The 20,144-nt window shown below is 40.9% G+C and overlaps 1 protein-coding gene across 1 annotated transcript; it reads right to left on the bottom strand.

Annotated features, from left to right (window-relative positions):
• Positions 1–2,261: 2,261 nt before the first annotated feature.
• Positions 2,262–19,776, bottom strand: NDC1 (NDC1 transmembrane nucleoporin). The gene is made up of 18 exons (XM_075424451.1): positions 19,677–19,776; positions 19,479–19,599; positions 18,266–18,367; positions 17,755–17,929; positions 17,090–17,228; positions 15,589–15,697; positions 14,025–14,076; positions 13,254–13,386; positions 11,194–11,286; positions 9,836–9,917; positions 8,821–8,976; positions 7,466–7,720; positions 7,217–7,335; positions 6,928–6,978; positions 5,765–5,828; positions 4,451–4,551; positions 3,337–3,497; positions 2,262–2,472 (listed from the first exon to the last, which is right to left on the bottom strand). Exons 1-18 carry the CDS (start codon positions 19,716–19,718, stop codon positions 2,409–2,411), a joined length of 2,019 nt encoding a protein of 672 aa, XP_075280566.1. The 5' UTR covers positions 19,719–19,776; the 3' UTR covers positions 2,262–2,408.
• Between the last annotated feature and the right edge of the window lie 368 nt (positions 19,777–20,144).

The raw sequence follows: 20,144 nt of genomic DNA, 5'->3' as shown, positions 1-20,144 counted from the left end.
AATGCCTACAAATATCTGAAGGGTGGGTGTCAGGAGGATGGGGCCAAGCTCTTTTCAGTGGTGCCCAGTGACAGGACAAGGGGTAATGGGCACAAACTGAGGCACAGGAAGTTCCGTCTGAACATGAGGAGGAACTTCTTCTCTCTGAGGGTGACGGAGCACTGGAACAGGCTGCCCAGGGAGGTTGTGGAGTCTCCTTCTCTGGAGATATTCAAGACCCGCCTGGACAAGGTCCTGTGCAGCCTGCTGTAGGTGACCCTGCTTCGGCAGGGGGGTTGGACTAGATGACCCACAGAGGTCCCTTCCAACCCCTACTATTCTGTGATTCTGTGATTCTGTGAGTTGTGTAAGCCAGTTACTGCATCTTCACAGGGCACCCACTGTACACTTCATATTCTTGTACGCTTACATTCATGAGCATGAGATACTATTAAAGATGCACTTTTAAGTAAAGGCTTAAAAAAAAGTCTAGAGCTCTTTAAGAATTGGAGCTTTTAAAGAAACCACAAAGCAATCAGCTTTTGAAAGCTCTTCTGTCATACACAGAGAATACCATGAACCACACGCACATTAGCGGATGTCATGTGCAAATCTCTACTGCAACACAAGGACGACAGACCTCAAGCACTCTGGCACCGAGATAAGTCTACATTTTAAGCCTGCTACTGACAGCCATAACACTGTTAATTACAACTTACAGCTTGTAGTTAGAGGAGCATTGCAGAAAATACCAGAGCAATAAAAAAAATACTCTGCACCTGTTTAAATGCATGAAAAATTTATCTGAAACTTTCGGCATAAGTCTTAGGGTCAGCAGTTACCTGAGGTACTAGCTAAAGCACCATTTTATCTCCAGGTGCACACTGCAATATCAGAAAATCAGCCAGACAGGCAAGAGGCTTTGACATAATGGTCAAACCTGTGGTAGAAGTTAAGCCTGGTGAAGCTTTAAAAGACTTTGTGCTTTTAACCTTCAAATACAATGAAAGGCAGTCCATCACCTTACGGTGTTTGCTGTAAGCCACCTCCACACAAAAGGAACAATACAGTTCTAATTTCCACTATCACATCTAACACAGGCAGTGTCTGCATGACAAGAGAGTTCTGTGTCTTTGTAGTGAAGAAAGCAATATACAGGTCTCATTGTAGATTTGGGTTTTTCTTTTACCCAAATCTCACAGGACCCCTAAGAATTATTACTGCACAACCACTTGCTATCAGCTGTCTTGCCCATCTGGCTTACTGTCATTCTATGACACCACCGTAACTGACACTGTGGCCCATTTTCAAATCTTAGGCCCTGTAGCAAAAAAAAAAAAAAAAAAAAAAGCACAAAAACCCCATAGGACCAAGAGCACTGAAAAGAATGGAAGGAAAATGATCCAAATTTTGTTTCCTCTTATCACATTAAACTCATTTGCAAGATGATTTAGCTTACTGTTAGCCCAAGGAAATTACAGTAAGGTACTGCAACTACATCTCAGCTCTTCATACTCCATACATATTTTCTAGTGTAGATATCCCAGTAACTGGAGTCAGTTTAAAGACTGAGTAGCTAATTTTCAAACAATTTGGACAAATTTACTTCCAGACAAAAAGCTTAAGAAAATGCTTTTAAAAAGTCATATTGTTCACAAGAAGCTAGCAATAATGTGTATTATTTTGAAGAAGTTGGATATGCTGTTAACATCCTTCCTGTCCCCCTTAACAGAAAGCTGTTGATCTAAACTAATTCACAATATCGTAACTTGGAGTTTTATTAAATGCAGTCATGTTTCCTGTATATTTCAATATATATCAGAACTTTGTTTCCCAGGTCACCTTAAAGATAAAATCCAAGCTGCTAGCTTTTCAAGCAGCATTTGTGCTTTAACAATGCCTTTCTGCACATCCACTTTATTCTGAAGGAATATTTCCATCTTACAGAAGAGTAGCATGTTTTATTCCTGGGCACATCTGTTTCCTACTCTTAAAGTACACGCTTCATCTGCACTAAAAGTGTTATCAACTAAATTTATGAAACTCTTAGGCACGCTAAGTATCTGTGTAAATCTCTATCCAGCCTGCTAACAGAAAAGGGCAGGGAAAGAATACATCATGAAAAACAGTGAAGGATCCGAGTGGCAATGTAACTCTAAATCTCAGATGTCATAGCCATACGTAAAATAGGAACTAACACTTTCTCATTTGTAAGTGATATTGAAAGAAGGCAAGATGAATTTTAGAAAACTTTTATTATATAAAAGATAATCCAAACCTGGAAGAGCTCTTCTACAGTTTTAAGAATTTTGTTCTGTAACTTGTACTTCCACATGCTTTTCCAAAAAGCCAAGATAAAAAGTCCCACCTTCTTCTCACCAAGAGTGTTGGGGAAAGAAAAATAACGTAGCTGCATCAAAATCTGTTATTTATTCTTTGTATTCCAAGAATTGCTGCAGTCTTTTCTTATGTTCTGTAGACACTTGCACTGCACTAAAAACAACAAATGCAGAACATAAGATTTTACGTTAAATGCAATACACCAGAAGTAAAGCCTCGTGCCAAGATTAAGCGTACACTGAAATCAACAATTACACTGAAGCTAAATTTTAAGAAAACCCAGCTGTATGAAAAATCTACTTCCAAGGAAAAAAAAGTATACTAACCCTTAAAACTGTCAATTCTTACCCTCAACGGCTTCCACTACTAAAACACACTTGTCCTGAGAAACCCAGCCTATTTCCTTACCTTTAAACACACACACAAGCAATTGTTTAACTTGAAAGGATAATTTAGGTAAGAAAGAATCTCTTAAAACGCTCTCTCCTGTGTATCGAGCACTTCCAAACTGCGCGGGGTTTCATCCCCACAGGGAGAGATGGGCAGATGCTGCAGGAAGTTTCAGCCCTACATATTCAGAGGCCAACTATGGAAGTCTGCCTGCTGTGACAGTAGCTGAGAAAGAGCCATCAAACAACCCAGAAGCAAGGGAATTTGATTATTTGGACTCTTCATCGGATTCTCTCCCTACAGAACAGACAATTGTCTCTAGCTGATTTACTTGCTTTTCAACAGCTAAGACTTATTAAACGAGTGGTATTCATGGACTGCTTCTAAAGAGTTCACAAAAAGTCACTAAGAAAAATTGCCCAGAAATCTATGACTAATATGTTTCTAAGGAGGACCATATATCTAAACAAGAACTTTTTAGGGTTCCACAAACAAAAAAACCCTAAAATACCATGTTAGAATAATGACCTGAGGGGATTTTTGCCCAAACTTCCCTTTTCACAGGTCCTACAATAATATTAATTAAAATCAAATTTAGCAAGCAAGCCACCATGAAAAAGTTCTTACTTTAAGTGTTCTCCAAAGACAGCAGTTATCCGGTATAGCGCTGTTTTCAGAGATGCCCTAAGTGCAAACCGTAGCGTTTTGTAGGATGTGTCCACCAGACTTCCCGAAATCCTGGGGGGCTTGCTAGAAACATGAGGCAGTTTGAAATGTCTGTCTATGACCTGATGGAGAAAAACATAAACAAACTTGTTTCATCTTGTTCAATTATTTCATAATGTAACTAGCAACACATCTATGTCAACTAAAGCAAAAAGAAAGTGCCAGTTCAGGAATTCCACTAAGACACACAAAAATGTGTTGGGGACTGAGCTTGAGCTTGCCGTTCCTGGCCATCAACGTGAACACAGAACCAAGTTCTGCGAAATAAGATTCTCTGCTAATGAGTCTTAAATGCTAAGCACAGCACACACTGCAGTAGGAATACAACTCTGGCCTGTATTGTGGCTTGTTTATCTCAGAAACAAGGCTATTGGCTCCCCCTGCCCGGTGCCTGTTCTTGGAATAGATGACTTACACTGAAGAACTTTAATAACCTCTAAATTCTTTCCAAGAAACTCCATTAAGGCATTGTAAAATGGTTATGTCAATAGGAGACACATTGCCTAGGAAACAAATCTGGATTTTTTTTTTTTAAATACACATTACACAAACATCAGTAATTTGACAGTAACGTCTCAGCGTTAGTAGAGAAACACCACACAGATCTTACCTCCTGTGATTTTCAATGTTTCCAAATGCTCCAGGTTGCATGAGGAATTGCGTACAGCCAAATAAAAATTAAGTCCTAACTATGCATAAAATACAGTATTGTGATTGCTGCACCCCTGAAATCAGGCTTTTAACCAAGCACATAGTACTTTTTTTTAATTAAACATTCCATTAAAAACATGCTTTTTACTTCTACATTTTAAAAACCTAACAGGGTTTTTATTCAGCTGTTTCATAATCCACACAGTGGCAACTAGCTGTTTTGTTTATATTAACTGCAGAAGAGAAGCCATTTACAGTGGTACCAACTTGAATATTATCACCGGTCAGCAATGTCAAAATATAAAATTAACAAACTCCTCCTCCTAAACTCCTTTTGCAGTAAGGAAGAGTGAACAGTTTTTACCTCCTGAAGAGTCAGTAAAGTACTCAGGATAGCTGGCAATGTAGTCTGGACAACTCCAAACTGGTCTTCAGTAAAGGAGGCTGCTACCAAATGAGACAGACCTTTAAAAAAAAAAAAAAAAAGGTTGCTATAATTACCGAATTCTCAACTACTGAAGCAGTAACAAAGATCATGGTTTTGCTTGAAGATTCTACTGCTGTGGTGGAATTCTCCAGGACTTACTGCAGCCAGATGACAGTTACCTCAGCTTTGGCTTGCTTCAGGACTAGACCAGTCACTGGTTTGACGATAGTCTGAGGTTCATGGCAATGCAAGAGAGATTACATATAAAGTAAATTTTAAAAAAGCATTGGCTCCATCTCTCTACTGCTCTGATCAGAGCTGTACCCGACATGAACCAAGCGACAGGACCTATTTCACAATTTTTCTAGCCATAAACAAACATTTCCAGATCACTTAGCTTCCTTTGTTCAGCTTGTATGAGAACTGTCTACTACTTTGAAGGAAACCTTGATTTAGCTTTAAACCCCTTCTCAGTTTACTTGTTTATCATATTTTTAAAAACTGCAGCCCAGCCCCCTGTCCTTAGGTAAATCACAAATGGTATCTTCTGCTTTCCTGCAAACTCTGTGTGTGATCCCTATCTCCTGACCCTACACGTCCCAACCTGTCATCTTAAATCTGACACAGCATGGCGTATCTGCCCATAAAACATATAGCCTAGGAAAAAGATCAACTTTTGCACAGTCAAATCTAATAAAAAGATTCTATCAATATCTGTATTTGCTCATGACTTTGAAACAAAAAATAAAATCCCGTAGTGCCACCACATACTGTCATTGGTCTTTTAATTGTCTGCAGACCATCTTTTCCCATTGATTTGTTAAGTTACTACCTGAGTGCCTGCCTCCCTCCCTCCACTCTCCGTGACTAATGGAGAAAGACTCAGAGCCTTTAGTCAGAAAAGCTCTTGAAAAAAAGACATCACAAATTTGTTACTGGAAAAAATGTAAAAGTGATACATGGGTTCACATGGGGGAGAAGCAACAGAAATCAAGTTTAGTAATCTCTACCAAACCTCTACAGAAAGTAAAGCAAGATCTCGTGTGGGATCTCAAAACTAACAAGTGAATCAGGCCTTTATTCATGTTGGTATCTGAAATGCAGCTGGGATTTTGTCAAAAGAGATTCAAAGATTTTTCTTCCGTTACATTTATAAAGCACAGAATCCCAGGAACCTGGAATCGGATCTTTTCAGTTGCTGTAGTTCCATGAGCCAACAGAGTGGATCACCGGGGAAGAAAACCTGCTTACCCTCCAAAGCCCAGATGTGCATTTGGGTATCGGAGAAGACAGCTTCGATGGAAGCTTCTGGGTGCTGAGAAGAAATCAAAGCATTCTGAGTGCACTGTATAAATAGTATCACCAAAATTGCAGGCTTCACTTAGGGTATTACACATTTGATAGGGTCACGTCCCTCCCCTCAGAAGAGACCCGCAAGGCTGACAGATCTCAGAATACCCAGAAAAATCTGATATTTGAAGAAACTAAAATTCTTTTGGACAGGAGCTGCGCACAAAGCTACAGCTATGGTGGGGACTTCCCTTCCACCCCGAAAAAAAAAAAAAAAGAAAAAAAAAAGAAAAAAAAAGAAAAAGCTAACTAGTTTTCAAGGGCTAAATGGGCAATACAATTCCCTCGTGCCTATTTCATGCTCTTGATGCCTCAGTCTCAGCTCCAGTCCATAACTGACCAGAAAACACTGCTGTACATGTAAGTATAAACCATTATGTCATACACAAAAAAGATTTGCATATAAAAATATGATCCCTATTTGCAAGAAACTTTTAAATCCCCAAAAAACAAAGACCTAAATTAAAGGGGGATGCTTCTGTAAAAAGTTAACAGAGTTATCGTTTAATTATGCTAAGAGAAATACCCAATTCTTTTTCTGTGTAAACGCTACGCAAGTTTAGTGTAACTGTTCAAGTTCACCTGAAAAGTAGTAGTAATATTAGTACCAGCATTTCTTAAGGAGAAATACCCAACATTCTAGCTACCACTTCTCCCACAAAGGAAAACTATAAAGAATGTATTTGGTACACTGTCCTAACAAAAAGCAGTTAAGTGAATTTTAAAACTAACTAGAAGCCATATCACCTTACAATTAGTATACCGAGACAATTCTAGTTAAGTTCTCAGTTGTGTTTTACTAGTACATGATGCTTTATGCAAAATGCAGTTTATAACCAATGAGTTTAAGTAAATATTCTTATTCTTTTTATGCAGGTATTGGATAATCCTGCTATGAAACTCACAGTAAGTACAAAGTTGTACTTACAGAAAACCTTAGAGTAAAAGAAAGGTTTTAGAACTGTTACTATCTGCAAAAGGTACACAGTGCCACAAGCAGAATCCATACGCTCATGCATTTCTAGCCCATGCTGCTCAGTCACAACACATAGGATCACAGTTACCTTGCTGAAGAAATACATTATCAGCACTCGTTTTGACAAGAAGTTTTTTATCTGAAAAGAAACAAAAGATTAAAAATATAATCTGTATTTGTCTAAGGTACGCACAGTTGGCTGTACTCAACCCTACCATCTCCTCAGAGTACAAACGGATTGGGGGGGGGAAGATTTTTGTTATGTAGCCTAATTGGAGAAGGACGTAATCATTTAGAAAAATGTAAAGTTCTTCCAGAAGAGAGAACACCTGAACTGCATTGGCTGTAACCTATCTGTACTGCAACTTATACTCTACCTGTTCTTGCTTGTTCTGAAGCCATGTGTAAATAAAGCTTGGCTGCACTGCCTCACTGCCAACTCTTGCAGCAGAGAGCACTGGGAAGGATTCGTGGTGGGAACCATTCATTTGCAGATCTACAAGAGAAATACAGTATCTTCAGAAACACTGGTTGCTGCCACTTTAATCCTCAAGACAGATCTCCATCGACATGCCTACTACACTTACAACTAGAAGGCTAAAACAGCGCTGTGGAAAAATCTCTACCTGAACCTGATGTCCACAGCTTTAGTCCCCTTCTCATAACATGAGGACTTTGGACTGGTCCATGCCAAGGAGAGCTTACATCCGGAATTCCCATCTTGCAATTTAGAGCAGGTGAGCTGAAAGGCGAACCAACATCAGACCCAGGCGATGTCTTTGAAGGCATTAGAGACGATTTAACCAGTGAAGACATGGAGGCTCTGGGAACAATATTAGACCTCTGTAACTGGAAAGACATGTCGTCTGTCACAGCAGCTCCTAATGACAAAGAACACACTGCATGGAGACAAGCAGGCTGGCACATGGGAAATAAGAGATGAGTTTTGTTATTTGATTGCTATGTCAACAACCTCTCTATCATTAAAGCTTTTATTAAAGGGCATTGTTTTCGCCGTGGTTTTGCAAAGCAGTACATATCCACATGAGCATGAAGTGCTTTAAAAGTTCATCAGTTTAAGAACTGCAAGTGATGAGAAAGATCCCTGTGGATTTATTTATTTTTCTCCTTTTGCTAGCTAGGATTACTATGCTCTGGTATGTAACTACCTATAGTGTGCTTTTAGAAATAAGTACTACAAAAAAAGGCTACCTATAAAAGAATGGCAATTCTTTCTGATTCTGCTTGGTGTGTAGGAAAAGACATGTCAGTCACAAAATCCAAGGAACAGCAGCACTAGAAGAAATCCACCTCTGCCATACCAACTGTGCCCTGCTGGTGCCAGGGCACTTGGATCCGGGCACTGACTGCTAAGGGATTCAATTGCCTGGCACCCCTTGCGCTAGCACAGCTCTGCTGCCAGGAATGATGCCCAAGTCTGGCATGTAAAACACGTGTAACGCTTGCAGGCTGCACATAGTGCCAGAGTCAGACTGGTTTTTCTAATTCTACAGTGATACTAGTATATCACAAACAGAATATTCTAAGTCCCCACAACAACAAAACTAAAAATTAATTTTACCATCTTAAACTAATCACAAGAGCAGCTATGCAAATTACAAAGCATCTCCTGGCAAGACTTAAGTTCTCCCTACACTAGGTTCAACCACTTACTAAAATTGTAATACTCAGACCTTCTCAATTCATGCAAGTGTTGAAAAGATACTGTATTGAACATACCATCATGCAAAGTAAACAAACTGAGTCAACATGATCCTTCCAAATTTTCTAGTTATTTTGGGATTATTTCAACAAGAATACCTGAAGTGAAGTCGGGGGAGGCAATTTTTTTGTTTGCATTTATTTGCAGAAAACCCTGTGACTCATTTTCCCCCACACAACTTCATTGAGACTAATGTACCTAGGCGATCTATTGGTACTGCTACGCTTCACAAACTGTTCTGAGTGTTTCCTCACGTACCTGGAGTCTGTGGAGATACTTTCAGCTCTCCTGCTGGCTGCTTTGCTCTCCCATTTGCTGCCGCAGCTTCCTGCTGTGTGATCAGCCTCTGGGTCAGGTCACTCAGCAGACTCAAACATTCCCTCGATATCGCAGTCCAGTTGTGCGGGTGCCCACCTAGCAGCGTGTGAACAAAAAGGAAACGCAGTAGGTACGTTTAACCCAGATGCTCATCTTTGTATCTACTCTGACAGCGCCCACGTGCTCTCAGCATAAGCTTCAAAGATTATAGTACCACTCCACTGTTAAAAAGACACAGCGCGTTTTCACCGCGATGGTTTATTTGTACTGAGAGGAAGATGAAGACAGACTCTACCCTTCCATCAACAGACTTTAGTGAAACCCACTACGCAAGCAGGAAAAACAGGCAGCTTGGCTCATCAGATCTGAAATCACTGAACAACTAAAATGAACAAAGTAATATCAACGGTGACAGTAAACAGTTTTGAAGTAGTACAAACACTAGAATTCCTGATGAGGTGTAACAAGAAGTTCCTGAAGGCCTCTAAGCAGTTTTAATTGACCTTCTCTGCCCTATCTTTACATACAGCAAGAGGCTTGAACACTAATTGAAATTATAGCCATTGTTTGCTTTCACAGCTCTAGTGGTGACTCACCATTTATGCTTGATTTCACCTCATTCACATCTGAAAATTAGGCTTTCGTACACATCTGTTAGATTATTCGCTTTGGACTATTTGACTGGTGGTGTCAAGAGGGCCCTGCTTTCAGTATCCTACGACCTCTGCTTCCTCACGGCTGTCATTGAAATCAAACAACAGGCACCAGTGTTGAGCTTAGTAGATGAAACAACATGAATATAGATAATTAAGTGTCCTTTTGGAAAAGGCATCATAGGGATGAGGCCTCCTGGCTTATGTAGCGTGCCTTACAGCATTAAATAACTTCTAAAAGCATTTGACTAACACTTTTAAAAAAAGAAAAAGAATGAATATGAAATAATTTTTATAATTACCTGGCTGACTAAGGCTAAAGACTTCCTGTCGTCGAACAGGAGAATACTGGGAAAGTAACATCAAGTCTTGTAAGGCCAAAAACTACAAAGAAAGGAAAAATGTTTCAGTGCATGCAAAGTCCAATGTATTTCCTTAAAATACGGTTATCCATACAAAAGCAATCCCTAACAAAGAAAGAGCTCACACAGACTAAAGCCAGGCGTGTAACAGAAGAAGGGAGGCAAATGACTGCACACATCCCTAGAACCACTCTGGATGAGTTAGTAAGAGCTTCAGAGAACTTTAATGGTACGTCATTTCTTTGAGTTCAAGAAGATCTAACAATTTTTTTTTTTATCTTAACAGCTAACAGCTCAGACAAAGAGCCAAGAAGCAAAAAAAGTCTAAGGGAAGAACTGTTTTTGCACCCCAGAGCTCAATGACACAGTGTGCCATACGGTACCAGACCTAATACTGCTTTTTCATGTGATTAAGTAGTTAATATGGCAAACCAAAAATAACCAGATTTCTAACACTATGCAAGACCCAATTATAAATTAGACACTTCAGTAATGGCTGAGATTATAAATTAGACTTCCTCCACCTTTAACTGTGCTGTGCTCGACTCTTCCCCACCCACCCTTTCATAACGCAGCAAAGCTTAAAAAATGGATTCAAATGGATTGCAGCCTACGACATCTCCAGTCTTATGAAAGATCTGCAAAATCAGTAAACGTGGATTTTGCACGTGCAGGAGAATATTCTTTATTTACACAATACTTCTTATAACGGTCTCCAATTGCTAAATATTATAATCAGTAAATCCCATTAATGATTACCATAGCCAGAACAAAATTACTCTTCTTTACTCACAGGTTTTAAGGAGCTTTTTAGTATTGTCTTTTTAAATAAAGAATTCCAACTTCTAATATAAATATGGCAATAATTTCTTAATTTCAAGAGAGAACACACACGTAAGAACTCAAACATAAGCAGCAGAGGCAAAGTGTTAAGATTGTACGAAGATTTGACAAAACACCTGCTTATCTGACCAGACCCAAAGCTGAAAGAGTTAAAAAAAAAACTGAATGTCACTAACCTGTTGGTTTTGCATCAGTACACACTAACACACTTACGCTGCAGACAAACAGATCTCACCTCCAAGTCTGCCTTCAGCTTAAAGCAGCAGTGTGGTGAGCACCAGCAGATGTCACCACTGAACAAATTTTCACCATTAAGCATAACTTCCTGCTTGAGTGTTCCCTGGCAGCTTGTCAAAGAACAAGCACCTCGGTTTAACTAACTGGTAGCTTTATCTGCTTTGAGAAACACCTCCTCAGCACACACCTAGCTGGGGAGATGGTGGGAATTCAGTTACCTTTATAATAAGGGGAGGGTTGCTGTTTAAGATTTTAGGCAGGCACTGGTCTGTCTCCTCAGCAAAAGTTGGCTGGACAGGAAAATGATGCATCTAAATACAAACATCAGAAGTTGTTATACAGAGGAAAACACAAGAAAACTTTGTGAAAGACCACAGTCGAGCTGTTACTTGTCAGACGAACGATGAACTACAAAGGCACATACCCCACTGCTTCAACTTAGTAAACTAGCCTGAAACTTCCAAGACAGAAACAAAAAGACTTTACTCCATATGTTTAAAATTGAGAAATCTCAGAAAATGCAGATACCTTTATCTTCAAACACCTTCCATGTACCCATATAATGTGTAGCTAGGGGCATCATAACATTACAACAAGAAATCCCTCTAACCATATATCCAGGGGAAAAAATAGTGACACCACATTCAGAAACAAGACTGAAATCTAAACCGTAATGTCTGTCAGTTTTGTGTTACTGCACTCATTTCACGTATCACAGTTTTATTCTCCTGTTTCCAGCTGCAAAACTGAAATTTCAGGTAGCAATTGCTTTCAAAGCATTAATAAAGTGACTTCATTCAGACTAAGTTTACAAGTTCTTTCCTGACTTTTCAGTTAACACTATGCAAGTATCTATTTTTGCTCATAAAAAACAAATCATGTGGGTAAACAAATCTTTTGTTCAACAGTCAAAAGGGCAAGGTCCATTTTGTACCTTCACAACTGGATGCTTCTTTTGCCTTCCAGTTTTATGAGCAATACAATAATTACAGACACTGATACACAGTGCTCACTGGGACTTCAACTACTGTCCTTTGAAAAAGGTTGTTCACACCTCAGAGCAGTTGTTGGGAGCCTTTTATAGATTCTGACACATTACATCAGTTATGCTTGACTCATTGTTAATCTTTTCTCCATGCACTCACAACAACTAGACCTTCTTAATTAAAGCTAACACTCCAACAAGCACTGTATGCCTTTCATCCCGTAAGAGTGTTTCACACCAATACCTTGGTCCAGGATTTAAACTTCACTTTTTTTTTCTTACTAATCTGCAGTCTAGTAATGTTTTTTTTAAAAAAAACAACAAAAATCAAGTTAGATGAACAATTTTTTTTCCTCTGGATTTTTACAAAGAAATATCTGGATTAGTTAACGATCAAGTCTTCTCCAATTCTTTGTTGGCAAGACTTTTTTTTTCCTTCTCTCTTCAATCATGGTCTCACATTTAGTCCAATATGATTCATTATATATTTAAACAGTCTTTTTTTAGCCATATTAATCTGTAATTTTATGATTGAATGAAAAAGCAAAAGCGTCTTAATTCCCAAGACTGCTTGAAGTCTACTTTAATACTGCAGCCCAAGTTAGATGAACATGTCTCTGTGGCGAAGAACTGTGTACTTGATGGCTTGCTTAAATTTGAGATTTCTAGAGTTTAGCTCACAGCAAATTGATAGCATTTTGTTCTCTTTTCTATTGTAAAATTCGATTGAGAGCTGTGCAGTTGCTGGATATTATCTTCCTACGTAACCTGTAGCTGTTTGTCACAAGTCTTCAGCTAGTCTCACACTCAATTACAAAATCATCGCATGGAACCACATGCAAGAGACCAAGCTAGGACACTGCCAGTCACATACGGGCCCTGCGCTGGCTTATCTGTCTTCACACCTAAAGAGGACAAAGAACACTGTGCAGAACCCATGAAAGCACAAAGCGGTTCTTTGTTAGGGCGGCCCCAAAAGCACCTGCATGGATTTAGCATCAAACATGTACAGGAGAATGGGGACATGGAAACAGAAGTAGGGGAGTAAGAGAAGGAGGTGGCAATAACAAAGCATTAATTTTGTAAGCAGCACCGGCTTGCCTTGCTCCAAGGAGCAAAAGGGAAAGTCGGTTAATGCCCTGACTGTTCAGTTATCAGATACTATCTGTAGGGCATGTTTGGAAAATTCAAAAATTTACAATTAGTTATTTCCTAGTAAAACTTCTTTTGAAAAGAAAGTATTCTCTGTGAAACACTGATGTTACACCTTTGGCACTGTCACTAAGTACTAACCTCTGTAGCATAGATTTTGAAGAGTAACCATGCAATGTACCAGGTAATCAGAAGAAATACGCCACATAACCAGGCGTGGTAAAACAAGGAGAGATCCAATAAGCCAGTCAGAGAGTCAAGGGGATGCAATTTACTGCAGATAAAAAAACCAAGAAGATCTAAGTATTTTTATTATGGAAAAGTTCTATAGTAAGCTGTTACAGTAGCAACAATTGCAAGAATAAAGATGTGGGGTTTTTTTGCAAAAACAGTTTCTCAAAGATATTTGAGATTCCAGTTCTTTAATTTTTCAGTAACTGTGATGAAGTTATGAAAAATTAATGAAATTAAGGAAAATAAAAGAAATATGAAATAAATAACAATGATTACAGTTTTAGTCAATTAAGGTTTTAATACTCCAGCTTCTCTATTTTAAAATAAATGGCAGCCAAATCAAAATAAAGATATGCCCCCACCCTCCAAAACACAGAAAAGGAGATAAAACACATATACGCAACCTGGAGAGATTACCCTAATACTTTAGACACTTACAGAGATAAAGCAAACAGAGAGGATTTCTTAATGACTATCTACAGGACGGCTCCTGTAAGGGGATGTTGGCTACTTTTGGATCTGTCTCAGAGGTACCCAATGCTCCCCACCTTCTGTGCAGCGACGCAAGGAACCGAGTCCTGCTACACACAAAGAGCCAGCGGCTAAGGTGGACTTCTTCAGCGAGAGGAGCTGTCAGCAATACTCCCCTGCAAGCTTTCAGCACAACATACTACCTACCTGTCTATACGAAGATCCATTGTGGTACTTATCCACACCTTCGGGATATAACCTAGGGGATCAAAAAGGAACACTGACACAAATATAACACTGCAAAACACGGACACAATACGCCAAAAAATAAAAAAAGGACCTAAGTACAATGCATGTGTAGAGACAAGAGACTGGTCTTGTAACACACGTGCATCAGGAAACAATCTACCTTTGGGTTTTGGGGGTTTTTTATTTGGTTTTGATTTTTCGGTTGGGTTTTTTTGTGTTTTTTTTTTTAAGAAACAGAAACAAGAGAATGAAAAAGGCTCCAGGCCAGCAGCTATACATTGAGAGACACAGACCTTATCTTTTCTTGCTGGCTTCTCAGCATTTGTGCTTCCTCACCAACAGAAGAGGGTTAATAGTAATTAATATTAACGTTTACTACAGCTCAGGCAGCAGCAGAGTGCTTTTAAAGACTTAATGGAAACCGATACAGAACCACCATACTTGTATTTTATCCCCAATTGTAAATAAAGTGGAATGAATTCTAGCATATTTTGACATCATGTAGGACAGTAACTATAACCATGACATTAAAAAAATTCTGACTTTTAGAAAGTCCAGTGCAATCACCTTCATCAGCACAGATTTTTTTTTACTATAGTTTTAAAGATCAAACTTCAGTTTCATTTGGGAGGGAGCCATACCACCTTTGTCTCCCCACTTTCCTCCAAATAATATAAAGGGCACTTGAGAATAAAGTCAAAATAGTGAAAATACAGCAACATTATATATAGTGAAGTCAAGCCCACTGCTGGTATGTCAGGTTCAGCTCTGTGACACTGTATTTCCAACGCCAGGCAAAGGAAGGAGCAGTCCAAGGCACAGAGATTGTTTACCCATGTTAAAAAATATTTGGGAATACTTAAAGAAAAAATAGAATATAAATTACAGATTAAACTTTTTTTTTTTAATGGCACTGTGTTTTCAGATTTATAATCTTGTTGCCACAAATAAGGACAAGTATGTAAACAGTGGCCCAAAGCATCAGGTTTTAAAATATGCACTCGTAAAACACCAGCCGATTAGAATTTGGTAGCTCCTCTTACATGTAAGTGAGTTTGCAGCTGCCTGCAACAAGATTTCCTGCACAGAAGAGATCAGCAGAGACAGCAGCCTATGTTTGGGTACAGTGATGAAACACAAACTTCGGGTTAGAAAACAATTGTTCCCCACTCCCTTCTCCCTAGAATACTGTCATCGTCTTAGAATGTTATCAGCTAGACAATAAAGCCTTATAGAAGCTGTTAATCTCTGGAGAAGAGACACTCCTCATATGCTAAAAGAGCTTCTGTGAGGCTGTAAGAATTGTCATCACACAAATATTGCTGTACAAACCCTGTGCCTTTTCTCACTGTTTTAGAGAGGTGTTAGATCTCTTTATTTGTTTAAACACATCTAGGTGCCTTCAGCAAGTTACCTGGAAGGCTGAAATAGTATAACAGGCCTGACTGATTAAAGTTTTCAAAATACAGGAATTAAAAAAAAACAAAACAAAAAAGAGACAGAGAATTTTGGGAACCCTTACCAAAAAAGTAATACACGACACAGAAGTTTCTAACAAAATATAGCGATTCCACACAACTGTGTTTAACGAGGAGAGGCAAAGATCTTCTGAAACGTAAGTACTTGTATTGCTAAAAACAAAAAAAATAGTTTAGTGTTCCACATTCAGAACAAATCAATAAAACGGTAAAAAAAATAAGGGACAAAGATACTTGAAAACCTGAAGAAAAAAAAAATAGTTTAAGGCAATTCCAAGTGTTACACCTACTTATTCTCCTGGTCTCCTTCTGCCATTTTATAAACATCTCTAGTTCTCATCCCTTTTCCTGCTTGTAGCAGTATGAAAATGGAGGATGGGGTAAACTGACTCTATAGACAAGGGAACAAACTAGAAGAATTATGTCTAATGCAAAATAAAAACAAAAAAGAGAGGGCCTATTTAATCTACTTAGATTTCCTTTAGAAATAAAGTGTTCCATTAAAATATAGGGAAAGTTCAGACAAGCATGAGTCACAGAGTCAGCAATCCCCCAAGCAACGAAAACAGTGTAAAACTGAGGCCCTTCTCCATGCAAACAAATTCCGTATCTTCCCAAATGACCAGAGCAACCCATCTGACACTATATGCAAATGAAACCAGAGATCTAACTTTTTATTTAGCTAAGATGTGGGTTTACTTTTTTTTTTTAAAGAGAATTAACAATATTCAAATAATAGAACTTTTAAAAATACTGTAACTACAGCATTGCCAAAATGATGCATAATTTGCTGATGAACTGACCGGTCATGAGTTAAATGTTTTCCACTAATACAAACAACCTTGTTTAAAGATACTTTTTGCCAAATTGGTTGGACTTCGTAAATCTGGGAATCACGGAAAGCTAATGATTGCTGTGAGGCTACAGCAACAGAAGAAATATTTGTAAGATGATGTTTCACAAGCCACTCCCCATCACTTCACATTGGTACAGATTTCTGTGTCACTGCTAGAGTCCCCTCCAACGGAGTTAATGGAATTTCAGTTTTCACAGCACTACACACATGAACAAGTTTCAGATGTTGAGCTTTAAGAAAGCTGTAATGTGCTAGTTAAGACTTCAAATTATCTGGTACCCAGTTACAACTGATAATATGCCCCCCCCCCCCCCCCCCCCCCCAGGATTTTCAGCTTTTAGGTGACCCTTGTTGCCAGTTCCTGAAGTTAACATTCAGTTTGTGTATCTTGTTTCTTTCCTGTAGGTCACTTTCTGCAATGGCCCAGCTCAGTCAGCTTTTAACATGCATGGGGGGGCCATTAAGTTTTATAGTCACAGCATCCCAGACCTCTGTGTTCACTTCAAAGTGGCTGAGCAGGAAGGAGAAAGGGGAACATCACTGGCATTTAAAGCTGAGCATATGTTTCATCTGTTAGCAAAAGCATGCCAGCAAGACAGCTGCTACCGCCATGTTCAACAATATAAAGAGTCAAGGCTTTTTTTGTTTCCTTAGACATGTCTTTCTGCAAAAGTGTTTCAACCTCTTACCTGTATGACTGGAAATGGCAAATAATTCATATTGTTAATAAGATACAAAAGACTGTAACTGTATCCCATGAAAGCTCCAGAAAGTAGAAAAAAGAGGTGATATTCATTTAGGCACATCTGAGGAACAGCATCATCTAGACTGAAACAGAAAACTTAGAGTTAGTTCTGATCTCAAAAAACAAAGTCACTCTAACCTTAGGAAGTTCAACTCAGAAGTTGAATTTCACTTTCCTGATCAGTACATACGATGACATCTCAGCAAGTATTTTCTAAAGTAGGAGTCCCACCACTTCTTTTTGCAATTTAGACATGAGGATGCTTCCAGTATTATGAATCACACAGAATCACAGACTGTTTGGGGTCGGAAGGGACCTCATGTCACACTAACCAGGAGACAAAGACTTACTTCAAGTGACAACCAATTTGTTATTATTCAATTTTCCATTAAGAATCCTGGCGATTTTGGGGTTTTGGCCCAGTTATTTCTCTGTGCATTGTAACATTTACAAAGCAAGGTATTTACTGTCCTTTAATAAAGTATATCAATTAATTGCTTATTTTGATAGTACTCAGATTTTAGTTCTTCGTTTGAATGAAGTCATCAGCAAATACATTTTACAATAGAAGTTCTTTGCATTATTTATCTTTAACACATGAATAATTACCTTTCTGACTGCATGCAGGGCACAGCAAGAAACTGGAACTTCCCTTTTGTCATAACTGCAGCGCACCAAGCAACCAACATTCCCATTACAGCATGAACAACCGAATGGATAACTTGCTGAGGGTGAATAATTTTTCCTATCAGTGCTAACCGAGAGCATGGTATTGATGGCACAACTGTAAATAAAAGCTGAAAGTGAATTTTCATTTCTTACTAATAAAATCCTTCATTTAAAAAACAAAACCAAAAAACCCCAATTGTCACCAAAGAACTCTTCACAGTTGGAACCAGTCACTAAATGATAAAGGAATCAATGAAGTGGCTCAATTAAGAGGGTCTCAGCCATGAGGTAAGCAGGAATCTGGGATGATTCACTTAAAAATAGCTTTGTGGATTGTCTACACCAATTTAAAAGGAAGTCTACCAATGTTAAGTATGTCAAATGTAAATATAAATCTCTTTAAGTGGTCACCCCATTCACTTCAGGTATCACAGCAATTTACGTAACCCACCTGCATAAAATTCAGCGTTGAAGATGCTTATTACTAGTATCACCACAGACATAAGAAGGATACAAAAGATGGCATAGGAGGTGTATAAATCATTGAAAGAATCTAAAATTAAAAAAAACATTGCTCAGAAGACTGCAGTAACACAACAGTGACACATTAAGTAGCAGAACAGAACACTTAAGCAGTTCGAAGTAATCCACTAAGTGCATAAAGGGGAGTAACATTCAATGGACTCTGTAATCGCAGACCACATCTGCCCAGCTGCGCAGTATTTCTGCATAAAAGCACACTTAAATTTCATGGAAGCTATTTTACACCCTTATAACTGGTTTTCTCTTCCACTCAGAACTTTGTTTGGGAAAAAAAAAAAAAAAAGTCTTTCAAAGTGAATTAAGCTATGGCTCAGCTAGCACAGCTTCCCTTCACTTAACAGAAGCTGCAACCATGCAGCCACGCTTAAAACCCAAGAAATTCCTTACGGAGTAAATTATTTTTGAAAATACAAAAGCCCATAAGACATAATCAAAGAGCGAAACAAATCAAGTCTCCTTGCCTGGAGCAGCAAAATCACAGAATGTTCGGGGTTGGAAGGGACCTCCGTGGGTCACCTAGTCCGACCCCCCTGCCAAAGCAGGGTCACCTACAGCAGGTATTAAGTTTCACAGGTATTACGTTCCCATCGAAACTCCTCTGGGTTGTCTGCGTGTGCAGGCGAGGGTCAGCCGCCCTCACCGCGGGACAGCCATCCCGCCCTCACCGCGCAGAGCGGCTACTGCAGAAATCCCACTTGTGACTCACTGCACCACAGCCAGGGGAAACTCCAGGTCGGAGGCAAGGAGCAGTGGCCGGGGCGGAGCGGGGCAGAGCGTCCCAGCCCCGGGACAAGGCTCAGCCCGGTTTGTTCTCTGGAGGACGCACACGGGAGCCCGGGGCAGTTATTTCTGCCCAGGGAGAACCGCGGCCGCCGCGGTTAGCAGCAACGCAGAGGCTCCCACGCCGAAGTCCACCGGCCGTGGGGAAGCGCCAGGCCCCAGGCAGTTCCCGTGGCCCGGGACTGAGCCCAAAACGCCAGCGAAGGGGGAAACACCCCCGGCCGCCACAGACGCGCGGCCGCGCCGACACCGACAGGCCGCAGGGCGCCTTGCCCCGCGCCGCCGCGGAGCGACCCCGGCCCCGCCGCCGCCCTGGGGCGAGGCGAGCCCGCAGCACCTACTCGAGATCCAGCGCACCGGGTGGAACGGGTCGAGGCCGCTGAGGACGACGAAGGCCGCGGTGCAGACGGGCAGCAGCAGCACGGACCAGGCGACGGCGGCCGCCACCCTCCAGCCCAGCACCTGCGGGAAGCACAACGTGAGGGGAGGCGGGGGGGGGGGGGGGGGGATGTGAGCCCACCGCCGGGCCCCGCGCTCACCTGGCGGAGCAGCGCTCGCTGAGGGCCCGGGCCCGGCTCCATGGCCGCGGCCCTCGCCGCCGTTCAAAGTCTCCGCCGTTCAACGGCCACACCGCGCCGGCCGCACGCCACTTCCGCCGCACGCCGGGAGGCCGGGCGGCCGGCGACCAATGGGAAGCGCGCAGGGTCACTTTCCCCGCCCCCCCGAACGGAAGTGGCGAGGCGGCTAGCGCCGGGAGGACTACAAGTCCCGGCGTGCCCCGCGCCGCTCGGAGGGAGGCCCGGCCGCGGACCCCGGCCCCTCAGGGAGCGCGGCCGCTACGGGGCCCTGTGCGGCGGCGGCGGGGCAGGGCCCGCCCGTGGGGCCGGAGGGGAGGGGTTACACGGCCCCACGGGGAGGCAGAGCGGCTGCCCCCTCACTACAAGAAGGACGTTGAGGTGCTGCAGCGTGTCCAGTGAAGGGCAGCGAGGCTGGGGAGGGGTCTGGAG

This window comes from Opisthocomus hoazin, chromosome 6, assembly GCF_030867145.1.
Source record: "Opisthocomus hoazin isolate bOpiHoa1 chromosome 6, bOpiHoa1.hap1, whole genome shotgun sequence".
NCBI classification, from domain to species: Eukaryota; Metazoa; Chordata; class Aves; order Opisthocomiformes; family Opisthocomidae; genus Opisthocomus; species Opisthocomus hoazin.
This window is presented reverse-complemented; position numbering and strand designations above follow the sequence as displayed.